At 39.4% G+C, this 14,422-nt stretch overlaps 1 protein-coding gene across 5 annotated transcripts in view; it reads right to left on the bottom strand.

Annotated features, from left to right (window-relative positions):
- The window catches only part of LOC106532175 (pleckstrin homology domain-containing family A member 5), a gene marked incomplete at its 5' end in the record, with an annotated part of 87,284 nt that overhangs the window by 58,289 nt on the left and 14,573 nt on the right, over positions 1-14,422 (bottom strand). For 3 of the 5 annotated variants that reach the window (XR_001312033.1, XM_014028188.1, XM_014028189.1), the window contains 2 exon segments: positions 4,245-4,325; positions 11,264-11,317. Coding sequence is in view for 3 of the 4 variants with exons in the window: in XM_014028188.1 (XP_013883642.1) it covers positions 4,245-4,325; positions 11,264-11,317 (135 nt within the window). 5 annotated transcript variants of the gene reach the window in all.

Raw genomic sequence — 14,422 nt, 5'->3', positions numbered from 1 at the left:
ATATATATATATATAAAATCACTTGAATCAAGTTCTGCTCACTTGTATTGTTGCTCACTCAAAATTTCATGCACTCTAGTGTTCATTCCAATCTTGAGCGAGCATGTCATAATTTGAGCAAGTGCAACAAATCTTGTTGCTTGCTCAAATGATGTGCTCCCTCTAATCTCGATGCACTTGTTTGAAACTTGAGCCACTCACTTAAAATTTATTGCTCGCTCAAATCTTGTTGTTCGCTTGAATCTTGATGTGCTCACTCAAATATTGTGCTTTCTTGAATCATAATGCCCTCGCTCAAAACTTGATATGCTCACTCAAATCTTCTTGCAAGCTGGAATCTTGTTGCTTGCTCAAATCTTGATGCGCTCACTCAAATAATGATGTGCTAGCTGGAATCTTAGAGCACACTTGAATCTCATTGAGGCTAATTGATCTCTATATGTAACCACCTTGCTTTATTTTGTACCCACCTCAGCTGTCACATTTATAATTTAATCCTTTGGAGTACACTTTAGAAATAATGGCATATTTGGATGCTCCATTTGTCTATACAGCCATTATTTCTACTTCTTCTTTCAAGGTCACTAGGACAAATTTGGACCAGTTTTTTAAATTATTCTTTATTATCAGTGTGGTTTAGACCTGAACATTCAGAACTGTAGCCTCTTTTTTTTCAGAGGAAAATGTTAGGCAAGTGTACAACATTACTGCTCTTGAGATAGGTGGCACATGCCCACAACACAATTGAGATGCGGTTGAGAAGTTCACGACAGCTCTGCAACTGTGCACAATTTTCACAATTCAACCAAGACTCTCTTACAATCGGCGTTTGTCAACTAGTCACTTAATGGTTACAAACAAGTAACGAATACTAACCATTAAGCTGCTATGATGCCCAATTTTCCTTCTCCTAAAAATTAGTTAAAATATTTCATGTTCTTGTCAGGGACAATGTAAAACTTGAGCAAAGTTAAGCATTTTAAAGGGTAAACCAAGCAATGAGCAGTGGTATATCCAAGCAGATAGCAGAACAATTTATGACAACACATTATAATCCAGGGTATCTTCATATTACTTCAAATTATTAAAATATATAAAATGGCTTGAACTGAAACACAAAGCTTTATATTATCTYCAACTGTTGCTGGGATGGCATGTGGGAATGACCTTAATGGAAAAAAGAAAGTCTGACGGGTTGACTTTATTAAATGTGAAACAATAGCTTGAAGATGGAGGGGAAACTGTGAACACGTGTTGGAAGGGTTTCCAGGAAAATGTTCTGGCTTGATTCTGCTTCACTTTAGCTCAAATTGAAAATACAGAGCTCTGTTAAAAGAAAACAATTACAAGTTCAAGGCAACTTCACATTTATCAACAGAGGTGCACATAAGTAGCGCGCAGGTACGCATGCGCGCATGCGCAATCAAATAAAAAAAAAGAGCACCAGACGGAGTGTCATAAAGCTCACTTGCATACCTAAGATTGTGAAAACAGCAGCTAGCAAGGCATTAGAGTGTGACCAATTTGGTCGCAAATGCGACCTGATATGTTAATAAAAACCTTGCACTGGTGCAACTGGGGGACTGGATCATCGTTTGAGGAGGGCGGCGGGACCCTGCAGTATCATGCTACATTCACACCAAATGCTTTTTGAGCATCTAAAACACACCCAACACCTCAAGTTGGATGCGCTGCATTCAGACCGGGACAGAGACTAGACTCGTCTGAAGAGGCAGGAGTACCTTGGGTTTTTTTCCCGGTCTGTCTTTAATGGCGGATGAAATAAAGATAAAATAAAGAAAATGGCTTTGCTTTATTTACTAAGAGGAAGCGAACATTGCACACAGCAGATAATTAATTCACCAGATAATTTAGAGGTGGTTTGTTCAGTTAAGTTTCCACTCCTGGAGTTGAGAGCTGACAAACTATTTTTTTTTGTCCCGAGCCCAGTTTAACACCATGGTCAGTTTAACAGGCTGCTGACACGCATAGGTGCCGATATCTCCTGCCAGAACACCAACTGCAGACGGTCGATTTCAGCTACAGAGCTCCTGTCCGTCTGTTTCAGGTTAGTGGGCAACATTCAGGAAACTGTCACGTGGAAAAATTTGTCTCTCTGATTGGTTGACATGGTGCGTCAAGCAGCAAAAGTTCAGATTTTTGAACTCAAGCATTGGCTGCTTTGGACGCGCCGCATGCACGAAAAACGCTTAACCACACCTACCGCTTTCTTGCACGCCACGCTAAACGGTCAAGATGCACGTTTACCATAGACTTTGCATGTAAACCGGCCGCACTTGCAGCTCAAAACGCATTCAATGTGAACGTAGCATCAGAATTAAGCAGACACTGCTTTCAACAAATCAGATGAACCCCAGAGCTGTTTTATCCAATCGGAGCAGAACAGGGCGGGACTTTAGCTGAGAGCAGTTTTCAGCAGAGACGAACTGCAGGGCTTCAGCTGCAGCGGTCAGTTCTGAGTGAGCAGACATCTCCTGCAATTTTCTCCTGAGTTACCAGAGACTTTGGTCTCTAAAACCTAACTTTATATTAAATATTTGTTCAGAGCATTGTTATCTGTTCAAATTTGTGTAAGTGACTAAACTCCTCTCTCCACATGACAGAGCRCTGCCGCGGCGCGCAGGCTGAGTGTCTTTTTGTGAAATTCACAATTTGACTTCTTCTAAATAAACAATATTAACTCTAACAGAAAAACATTTGTTTGCATCGTATTTAAAGATGAGTCTCTGTTTAACATCACCCCCAGTCACAAAAAAAACCCCTCACCATATTCTCTAGGTTTTAAATGTTATTTTAATTTATCATAAAGATCCACAAATTTTATTCACAATTTTATAGAAACAATGTTTTGGTTGTGCTAAGCATGTTTATATTTAGAACCATACTGTGATACAATTGCTCTGGGATAAATATAATTTAATAAATGATGAAGAATAAATCATTTTAAATGACTGCATGAGCTAAAACATCAAAATAATATAATCTTTTTGAATGAAGCAGTCTTTTAAAAAAGAAGTCGGTCAGTCTAACAAACAAAATATTTGTAGTTATGTTATTTTGTGCTGTGCAAAAGATAGATATTTGCTGCTTGGACTGAAGAGTGTGGAAAGCTGGTTTAACTAAGGTCAAAGATTCAGAGGGCCAAACTGTAGTGTAAGACATTTAACAGACATTTAACCATRAAATGTTCAGTTGGAGATATTTATATCACACGCCCATGGGCCAGCCCCTCAGCCACTTAGTTTACAAAATTTATGCAGAGTAAAAAATAAAATAAACTCCCAGTGGACTGACTATTGGCATGATGTCCTGAGACTTTGCCAGCTGATAGAAGGCATGATGCCCTGATGCCGTCCGTCCGTCTGTCCGTTTTCTTCCGCTTATCTGGGATTGGGTCGCGGTGGCAGCAGCCTAAGCAGAGAGACCCAGACTTCCCTCTCCCCAGCCACTTGGGCCAGCTCATCCAGGGGAATCCCATGGTGTTCCCAGGCCAGCCGAGAAACATAGTCCCTCCAGTGTGTCCTGGGTCTTCCTCTGGGTCTCCTCCCAGTGGAACATTCCCTGGAACACCTCACCTGGGAGGCGTAGAACCTCCTCCTCGACCCGGTGAAGGCACCCTACCCTTTTCCGGCTCAAGACCATGGTCTCATATTTGGAGACACTGATCCTCATCCCGGCCGCTYCACACTCGGCTGTGAACCACTCCAGTGAGGGCTGGAGTTCACAATCGGATGAAGCAATAGGACCACATCATCTGCAAAAAGCAGAGATTTGTTCCTAAGGTCACCAAAAAAGATCCCCTCAACACCTTGGCTGTGTCTAGAAATTCTGTCCATTGCCCTGATGCCCCTCTAGACAAACGTGTTTAATGAGTTATGGAAAATATCAGCACCAGGCAACAACCCTAGGTTTTCCCCTGAGAACCAGACCAATTTTTTTATGTGCACCCCTGTTTATAGAAAATTCTCAACATGAGTCAGTTCTTCTAAGAGATGGGTGTTCAATTTGGGAAATGATTGGTTTGTTAAGATATTTTCTGTTGAAACAGGATCAATCAGATTTGTCTTTAATGATTTAAATGAACTGCCATGCTGCTCAGTAATGAAAACCTTAAAAATGGAACTTAAACTCTGTGACAAGGTTGAGAACAAGCAACAATTGTTTCAATGGATTGTAGGACAACCGTCACATTGACTCAAGCCAGAAGCTGTCAAAAACCTTACTTGCTGGTAGAGTTGTGGCCTTGGTGCCAAGTTCTCGATCAAAGTGTGAATCATGAAGATAAGAGGCTCATTTCCCTTTGTCTGAATCCAAAGGATACAAAAAGAGGACACAGTGGTGTAATAACGCAGGTGTAAGAGTCACTGCAGAGATCAGATAATATTCACAGATAGCCAGAAATGGAAGACATGAAACTATCCTTCTCTTTGAACAGAAGAGACCTCATCCATTACAATAGCTTTATCTACACATTCTAAAACTTGCAAATGTTTCCACGCTGAAAAGCTAAACATTAATAACCYGAGCAGGTAAACCTTCTGGTGTTATAGTAAACTATTGACTTTGTCCAATTTTATTTGTTTTAAAGTAGGGTTTTGTGTCTCAAACTATGAATACTGGGGCATTTAAGCAGTGTAAGATTAAATTTCTTGAAAGGAAAAGTGTAAACCAGGCCTGAAAAAAAAATACTGTGGCCCCTAATTTACACTGTGTGTGGTTCAGCTCCGCTCTGTTTCGACCTCCGCAGTAAATGTGCAAACATTTTAATCACTTGGAGTATTTACACTGGCTCCACATGGCGGCGCAGGGTGGCAGTGAGTGGATGGCAGTCCGCCAAAACTAGATTTGATGCTATTTTTTATGCCGGAGATGCTCTACAAAGATCACAACGAACCAACAGAAAAATGAACAACAAGCACAACGTAATAGAAATAATACTTTTTGCTTTATGCCAGTAATTCACGACACCCTGTTTATTGGTAGATAGAATGATTATAGCCAGAACAAAATTTTCTAACAGCAGTCATTCTTAGATATCACAAGTACACATGTATCCCATAATGGCTATGTTTTTCCTTGACCCAGAAATTCCTTAGGATGAAATCTTGCTTTATTAAGATGACATAATGGTGTTTGTTAAACAATATACTGTATATATACACGAGGCCTTAACTGCCTCAAAGAAGTGAGAGTAGGAGCAGGAACAGAAAGCAAAGAGCAKGGGGACAGTCTTATGGCTCTATGTTGATCTCTGTTTTCCTATTGTTGTAATAAAAAAACTCAGATGGGCATTCGACAAAGTGCCTTTATTCTTTGGATCATGTATTTCTGTTCTTTGTTAAATATTTCCACAACACACAACATCCATATTTTCAAAATAATTCATCAAAGACAGACTAATTTTGTCTAAATCCTAGCTATATATGAGTATATTTACACATAAATGCTGTCAAAATGTATCATTCTGTTTGGGAAGCAGATGGCAGCATGTAGCATGCAGAATATGCACACACACATAATACACATGGATTTTATTCTGAAATCAGATGTTTTAAAAAGACGACAGGGATACAATTTTAACTGTGTTTGGAGTCCATCTTCCACAGAATTAATTATTTTGCTCTGACTTCCACATGTATGGCTAGTAGAAGCTCACAGTTCCTGCAAACGAACCTTCTCTGTTCTTTGCACCGGAGCAGACCTGACGCTGTATAAATTAGGGTGCAAACAAATGGCAGTGAACTGCGCACCGTAGCGAAGCAGAGCAGAGCGGGACCGCATGTAGTGTAAGGTATGCTTCCCTTGTGGGGGCCGGGTGTCATGACAGGGTGACCACTCCAAATTTAATTTATTTTTCAGTCATAAAAAGGTTGCAAGTTGTAACGTTTAGACTTTGTCAATTGCATCTTTGACTCAATTTAATGTTGTACAAGACACATTTTTATATAATTACACAGATTTCATCTGTTCATATACATATTTGATTACATTGCAAGTCCATTCATTCCATAAAGTAGACATATCGTGCTTTTAAAACCTTCCTGTCCACATTTAAATCATTCAGTTGTGGTCTTTATRAAGTGGAAGAGCAATAATTTAGTCTGAATTCCTCCTTATTCTAACTTTACCACCTTTATAAGCAGCTGGTTTTAATACTGTGCCTTTCAAGCCACCCATCTTCCAGACTGGTACACTCCAGTTTGAGAGAGGGGGTTGACAATTTTATTAAAAGAAGCCAACAACAGAAGACTTGGCCATCCAGCCTTACATGTTGGAGCCAGAGTCTGACCCAGAATGAGAGAAGTATTAAAACGAGGAAATTGTAGTTGTTAAGTGTGGACCTTATTTGGCAGTTCCGTCACAGATAATTTGACGTAACAGTTCAGAAAACATCACAGGAAAGAGAATACACAACAGGCAGGAACACATGAATCCAACAGAATATAAAAATATCTTTCCATCACTAGGAGAGACTAAATTCAACTTTTCTGCACCTCTAGAGACTCCAAGTACACGACACGACAAAATGTATTTAGCAGCTAAAAAATGGATTATGCATGATATGTCCCCTTTAAAGGTCTATTAGTACATTAACCAGATAAAACTGATGAGTAGTGAAGGGAAGGTTTGCTGGCAAGTAAATATAAAAATAAAATAAATCAGAAAATAACTGCCAGCAAGAATTCAATCAAGGTATGCTAACCCTACTGATCTGACTTGGGTACCCTGTAAAGTGGATACATTTTAAAATAGTACACAAACTCTGCTATGCAGTGCACAGTGGTAGCATCCATCCATCCATCTACTCATTTTCTTCCACTTGTCAGTAATCATGCCATGGAGGCAGCAGTTTCAGGAGGGAAATCCAGACATCAACCAGTGACATTCTTTTGCTATTTTTTTTGCAAATTCCATGGTTTTCCCAGGTCAAGGATGATATACTGCCACTATGTTCTGACTCTGCCTTGGGCTCTCAAAGTTCCACTCCTTGGTAATATTCCCAGTCTTGGTCAGTAGTCATCCACCTACACAAAACAGCCTGGGATAGTACCCACTTTTCTTTTCTGACTTGTCAAACAATTTGTGGTTATTGTGGTTCAGGCATCTGATTATGGCACCTGATGGTTACATCCCTTTAGAGGTTTTCCAGGCACATCCTGCTGGGAAAAGGACTGAAGGCAAACCAAGAACTCAGTTGAGGGACTATGCATCTTCTCTAGCATGGGAATGCTAGAGAAACAACACTCTCCAGCTCCTCCTGGGGTGTTGACACCCCAGGAGGAGCTGGAGAGTGTTGCTGAGGAGAAGAATGTCTAAGTTTACCTCCTGAGCCTATTGCCTCTGTGATTTGACTCCAAATAAACTGTAGAAAATGGAGATGGACTGCGTTTGGTTAGTGTGAACTGATTACCGACCTAACTGCAAACATATTTGCAAGGCAACAAAAAAGGAGTGGGTGAACACAGGAAAGAAGAGTCAGATAAATGAGCAAAAACAACAGCAGTAAGCTGGTGGCAGGTGGTTGCTCCAGTTTTCCTATTTTTGGCCAGGCAACGTCATCATCGTTGTTGTCATTATTATTATTATTAATAATAATAAAAATATTGGGGGGGGGGGGGGTTGCCTTGAAATTGTTCAGGTCCTTCTTGACAAACCAAGTGTTCTGTGTTAGTCCCTTAAGGGTCAATTTTAGGACCACTTTTGTTTTCTCTCTCTCTCTGCTCCCATTTGGTTCACTACTCAGAAAGCATGACATTTCATATCATTGTTACACAGATGACAGTCAGATTTATGCCCTCCTCAAAAAGTAAAATGTATATTCAATAAATTCACTTCTTAGGTTTCCTAGTTGTGAAAGCTAGAAACTCTAGTCGTGCAAACTGCTGTTTGTGGATGTTAGAACACTGAGCTCAGTGTACAAGATGTTTTGCTGTAAAGAAAAAATATCTTCCTTTCCTAAATGTGAAGCCAGTCAGTTTTGCGATATAAAGTCTTATTATTATTATTATTATTATTTGCTTCTTCTCTTGGCAAAGGCAGACATTTTTCCCCTCTCTCTTCAGTCTTCCTTTATCTATCCTGATTTGCTGCATCTTGGAGCCTCTTCTTACAAATCACCCAAACTGGAAATTATGGATCTGGTCAGCTGGTCTCTCAACACTATTGATCAAACTTTTCTACATGGAAATTGGGCAAAGAAGAACCCTCTTGTACTGATGGGACATATGCCGCAGGGCACGTTATGGATTCCTGGGGTGATTGGAAGATAATGTGCCTTTCTACGCTGTCGAATGAGGACGTTGAAAATATTTACATTATTGGTTTATTGATAGCAGGATTTCTGCTGATTGGAAGTGGTGGATAATTGGTCTATCTTGAAATTCAGCAAGTGTTGGGAGCCATTCGGGCTTGAAGAGGTTACCTGGCTTGTGTGATGAGATTTGCCAGGCTGTCAACACTCAGACTCAAGCTCTGCTGGAGCAGAGCCGAAAGCTGAATGTTGTCCTTGTTGAGGATCGCAGGCCAGCTGTAGCTCCTGAGCCGGCTGGCAGGAATGTATAGAGCTTGGAGAAAGCTGTGCTCTGTGAAAGGCGAAGAATGACCATTCGGCTAATTGGAATTTCGCCATGAGAGTTCTAGTGAGGCATTAAGGCGACAGGCAAATCTACAGAAGTCAAACTGTTCCAAAACCAGTTGTGAATGTCTGATTTGGCACCCCTATGTGGCCTTCAAGGCAGGATATCTCTAACTCACCTGGAAGTTAGGTCAATTGACACTCTGCCCCCATTTCCCTCCTCCCACTCATGCCTGTGAACTGGTGTCTGGAAGCAACCGAAGGTCGAGCAGAATGGACAATAAAAATCATTATGCTGAGCTCTGACTGTAGGGTGGGGGTGCTTCGTGTGACTGGTTTCACAGTTTTATCTACAGATGTTCACACATGTGCATACAACACTTTCACGGCTTCAGATACACCCCCCACCCAAAAACTCATTGCCTTCGCTGGCTATGATCTTTGATCTATGCAGGGTTTTTTATTTGTACCTCGTATTGTGTCCTGGGTGGACATAGTATGATGTTCTTTTTTCCTCACTTATCCTCATGATGGCATTTCTGTTTTCTTTTAAGGGTAGCACCTCTTTATGGCTGATGGACCTGGGGCACCCATTCTCCAAGTTGTGTTTTGTCTATATGGGTTTTTCTGAACTGTAATTTCCCTTGAGGGGTTATCATTAAAGTATCATAAGTAAAGTATCATAAGTATCAAAAATTTCAGTATGACATTCCTGCTCAATTTGATCCCTGGATGGCTCCAAAGTGCTACATGCTATTGCTGGTACTATTTGCACAACAGAGTTCTATAAAAAGACCCATGTCATGTAATGTGAAACTGACAGCATTGTAAAAGACTCTCAAAATATTGCTTGCTCAAACCACTATGAAATTCTGGAGATTGGAATCATTTTCAGATGACAGCAATCTACTTAGGTTTTAGCTGCATTAAAACTATCCGTTGGCTCGCCCATCCTGTTGAACGTAAACCAAACTGAGAAAGTTCTAGAATCTATCTACAACATATTATTTAGTCCTTTTGAACTAAAACCCACTTTAAAATTACCAAGCGATTCCTTAAACACAATGAAAACCTAACTGTTTTTTGTTTTCATAAGAATAGCTAAACTGTTGAAACAATGGGCCTCATGCAAGAACATGTTCRTATTTTTATCCTAAATTTCTCTTACTTTTGTTCGTACAATGGGTTTGTACGAACATGTCACGTCAGATTCAACAAACACTTCTATCTTCAGGAAATGTGCGTAAATGAGCTGCGTAATTTACACCTTTTCTATCCAGCTGCTCGTGCACGCGAGAGGAGATTAGCATAATTACCACCCCAAATACACCATATAAGGCTATGCCTCAGATACAAGGAAGTGTTCATTCATTCATGAAAATGACAGCGAAAACTGAAAAAATAAAAACTTTACGCGTTCAGAGATTGAAGTCCGTCTGTCAGAGATCCAGAAAAGAAAATCTCATTTTTAGCAGCTCAGCTGTGGGATAAAAAGAGCTGCTAAAAGTATAAACAACTGTGTTAAATCATTTTCATTCATTCAGAAGCCACAGCGCAGCGCTGCGCACCGTAACCCCCACCCCCCAACCCAGCGCGCTGCGCGGCGCAGGTGGTCTCAGATGCGGGTCTGAAATAAGCATTTTAAAATGTTTTTAAAATAAGTCTGGCACTTTGGAGAAAATCCTGGACTTGATCATGTATCCCCTCTGGCCTGGGAACGTCTTGAGTCCCCCAGGACGAGCTGGAAGGTGTAGCTGGGGAGAAGGGGGTCTCTCTACTGCTGCCCCCGCACCCGATCCCGGATAGGCGGCGGAAAACGGACGAACGGACAATTTATATTTTAAGTCTAAATTATTACATTTAAAATTATAACTCTAATTCAAGCAAAATAGCCTATTGTCAACATAATTATGGAGTGTAATTTATTTTCAACTCAAAATATCTTCAAACTAACGAAATATAAAGTTGTTAGTGAAGAAAACCCGTCTGGATAACAGCAGACTGACTTCACGTAAAATATACGACAGGTCTGGACCACTCGTAAATTTTGTTCGTATCTGAAAAAAATCGTAGAATACGAAAACATTGGTGAATGCCACAAATTCTCCTAAATCACTCGTACGCACAACTTAAGAACAAATCTGTGCGTACGAACGGTTTTTGCATGAGGCCCATTGTTTCTTCTGTCCACCTATGCCCAATTGTCCATGCTCATTTTACATAAAACAACTAATTCTTTCTTAGATGCTTTTGCCTGGAGAACTCAATACTGATATTAAGAACAAAGCATGTTAGTACAGTTTTGATTACTGCACACATGGTTTTGTGTAAAACATTTTAAATTACAACATTGCTGTGAGAACTTTATATCAGCCAAGTAGAGAAATTAGAGCGAATAAGTTCATTCATGGGATTCTTGAGGACACACTACACCTGCTTCATGTACAGACTTCTCATTAGAACTATCAAAATTTTTAAATGCATATCTATTTGTGTATTCGGAGAACTCAAAGTGAACACACGTACAGAAAAAGACACTGATGTTACAGTTTCTTCAAAAAAGTTTTATTGGCAGTGTTATATGTTGCCTAGATATTTCTAAAATGTTTTTTAAATTACTCTGAAGTTAAGTTGTGCAAAATAATAAAAGACATTAGATGTTCTCACCTGGCTGTCAAGGTAATTAAGGTTTCTCTGCAGGTGATGAGAGAGAACATCAGTCTGTAGCAGCACAGAGGAAGGAAAGAAGAAGCAGGAAATGTCAAGGCAGAGTCTTTGATACAAAAAACATCAAAGCAAAGAGCACAGAAAAGAAAATGAAGAAATGAAATTGAAAACAACTATTTGTTTGTGTGAGTTTTTTTTCTCAAAAAGGTAGCAGAAAGTCCCTGAGATGGCTTCAGGAATCGGTAATCAAACAGCAAATGAGAAGACCACAGGTGACAAGCAGTCCTCTGTTCAGGTTTATTTTCAAGCCGTAAAGTAAGTCTTGCTGTTTAAAAAGGTTTTTCTTATGAAGTTAACTATTTCTCTCTTCTACTAGGCTTTACAAAGATTACTTCTGAGCAAAACATTTTGTTTTCTCAAGTATGGACAAAGATGAAAATAGGAGGGGAGGAAACACAGACAAGACTAACTGAAAGCCTCACAAAAAGATGCAACTTTTGTGAGACACATCAGATCTAAGATTATTTAGGAAGATCCTTATACTGTATGTTATGGCTAGACTACCTCTGAGTGCAAAGCCCTATATACAAAACTCTTACACACAAGTGTCTCTTAATGAAGGTAAGGTACTCTGAGAGTCTGAGTACTCGGTTAGCATGGGGAACCCCCCAGATTTATAGTGACCCTGATCAGTCCCTCCCACTTTCCCTGATGAGACAAAAAAAAATCACAGATCAGCACTGATGATTAACTTCTGTTAGGGTGTATTCACACCAGGAAAGTCCTTTGGTCTGCTTGTTTGGTCAGGACCAAAAGCAGACTTTATTTTTGTCGTTTGATGAGGTTTGCATTCACATTGTGCTTTTTTGCAAAAGAACAATAACTTGTAAACGAAGCCACGAGGGTGACGATCATTGCTCCCACTGGACAGAAAGGATGGAGGCAGGACTGAGCCACAGACCCAGAAAAAAAAAAAACATGGAGGTCCTGCGTGCTGCAGTTCTGATTTTCACATTTGTGCTGATAATACAACTGCAATACCATTTAAAATGTCAAAGGCAGCTAATTTAATGGTGGTTTTGCAATGATATTCTAATTTTGGAGCGACATCAGTAAATGTGTGCCGCTCCAACCCAACGGAGACAAGGTGCTCTGCGTGTTCTGACCCACAACATGCTAGCAGCAGAACTGCTAAGCAGGAGACAACAAATCAGGTAAGATTTCAGTTTATTTAGCTTAGCAATGGTGGCCCGTGAAGTCCAAAAAGGCACGTTTTATGTAGTTGGTTTGGTTCGAGTCCCATCTGTATTCTCACCTGAAACGAACTGAAGTGAACCGCACAGGAGTTCGTTCGGAAGCGGACTGAGACCACCTCAAARAGCGGGTCTAGGTCCGGTTGTTTGATCCACACCAGAGTTTGCATGAGTGTATTCACACCTGCACAAACGGTCCGGACCAACGGGGGAAAGGAACTCTGGTCCGTTTAAAGCGGACCAAATGTGTCAGGTCCAAATACCTGACACGCTTAATGTTAGCTATAATTTAAGTTCAGTGATGACTTTAAATCTATTATTGAGGTGTTTTTAATCAGTTAAACTATATTTTAGTGCCAAGAATGAGAATGTCACTGATATTTATTGATTCTCTGTTTTAATTTGAAGCTAGTAAATTACAGAAATTGATCAATTCAAACATTTAAAGTACTGCTTGTATTATTAGCAAGAATAAAATGGCTGTTTTTTTAGACATTCAGTATTTTTTTTACATTAAAAAAAGTGCTTCATGGGCAGAGAACAATGGGATCATGGAAAGAACAATTAATAATAATTTATTCATGTTATTTCATAATATTTTCTTGTCTTTTTTAAAGCAGACTGGCTTCAGGTGGCAATAAAAATAACCCAATATTTAATCCATCTCCATGTCTGTTGATGTAGGTGCTCTAAGAGTCAGAGGCAGATTCAGCAGGTAGAGTTCTGTCAAGTGAGCATTGAAGGTGCTGGGCAGGTTTGAATGAAATATAGAAAGTTTACTCAAATTAATATTTATTTTGAGTACATTCTAGTCAGCTGTGTGAACTTAATGAAAGAAATTACAGATCTAAAAGCATAATCTACAGCATGATTACCAACTTTAAGTTTTATTTCTAGGAAGTGGTAGAAATTGGTTTTAATAATTAGGATTTGTCCGGTTAAATTTGTCTGGCTTCAACTTGCCTAGGGCACCAAAATGGCTAGAGCTGGCACTGATATTGAAGGCTTATATTGCCAAGTTCTCTGTGTTGGTTTAGCCTCAGCAGAATTCATACTATGTTATTAGATGTGTGGTCTGATACATTATCACGTACAATTCATTCTACTAAAAAATAAAAATAAATAAAAAAATTTAAAAATAATTGAACATTACAAGCAAGTTGGTAGAGACAGTATATAAAATAGACTTCAATGTGTGATAAAAGTGTTGGAAAAAAATCTAACTATGGTTTATGGGATTTTATACAGAAACAATTACTTTGGGGAAGGCCTGAGAAACACTGGATTCTGGGAGACTCCTATTCAGATTTTGGATATAAAGTATGGTAAGTGAAGAAAAATCCGTAAGTATGTCAAAATGAATATATGGTTTGGACTGAAACTACTGTCGCTCTGGCAAAACAGGTTAAAGAGAGGAAATCCACAGAACTACAAGTTCCTTTGAGTAAATTTGAAATTAAGCCATACATTAGGAAACACAAGCAGCAAGGCATACAAAAACATGTTGTGTTAGGAAGGAAAACAATATGGAATAGGAAAGAAAAAAATGTATTTACTCAACTTAGAATAGGACAGTCAGGTATAAACAGTAATTTATATACAATAAGTAAACATCCGATTGGAACATGTACATACTGTAATCAGTCAGAAACAGTGGGACATGTATTGCTTCACTGTAACAAATACAGCAGCCACAGGGATAATGTTTTCAGTCACTAAGAAAGGAAAAACATCAGAAATGTACATTATCTGGGCTTTTGGAGGATAAATCAGCCAGCATATACAACAAGGTTATTTCACTGCTAAAGACAACAAGTTTATTTAGTCAAATATAGTTTATTTTCCCCCCTTATTGCCTGCCTTCTCCATTTCCAACTTTCATTCCAGTAGAGGCAAACTGTGTGAC

Source organism: Austrofundulus limnaeus, unplaced genomic scaffold (genome assembly GCF_001266775.1).
Source record: "Austrofundulus limnaeus strain Quisiro unplaced genomic scaffold, Austrofundulus_limnaeus-1.0 Scaffold725, whole genome shotgun sequence".
NCBI lineage: Eukaryota > Metazoa > Chordata > Actinopteri > Cyprinodontiformes > Rivulidae > Austrofundulus > Austrofundulus limnaeus.
Note: the sequence above shows the minus strand (reverse complement) of the source record. Positions and strands in the feature narration are given on the sequence as shown.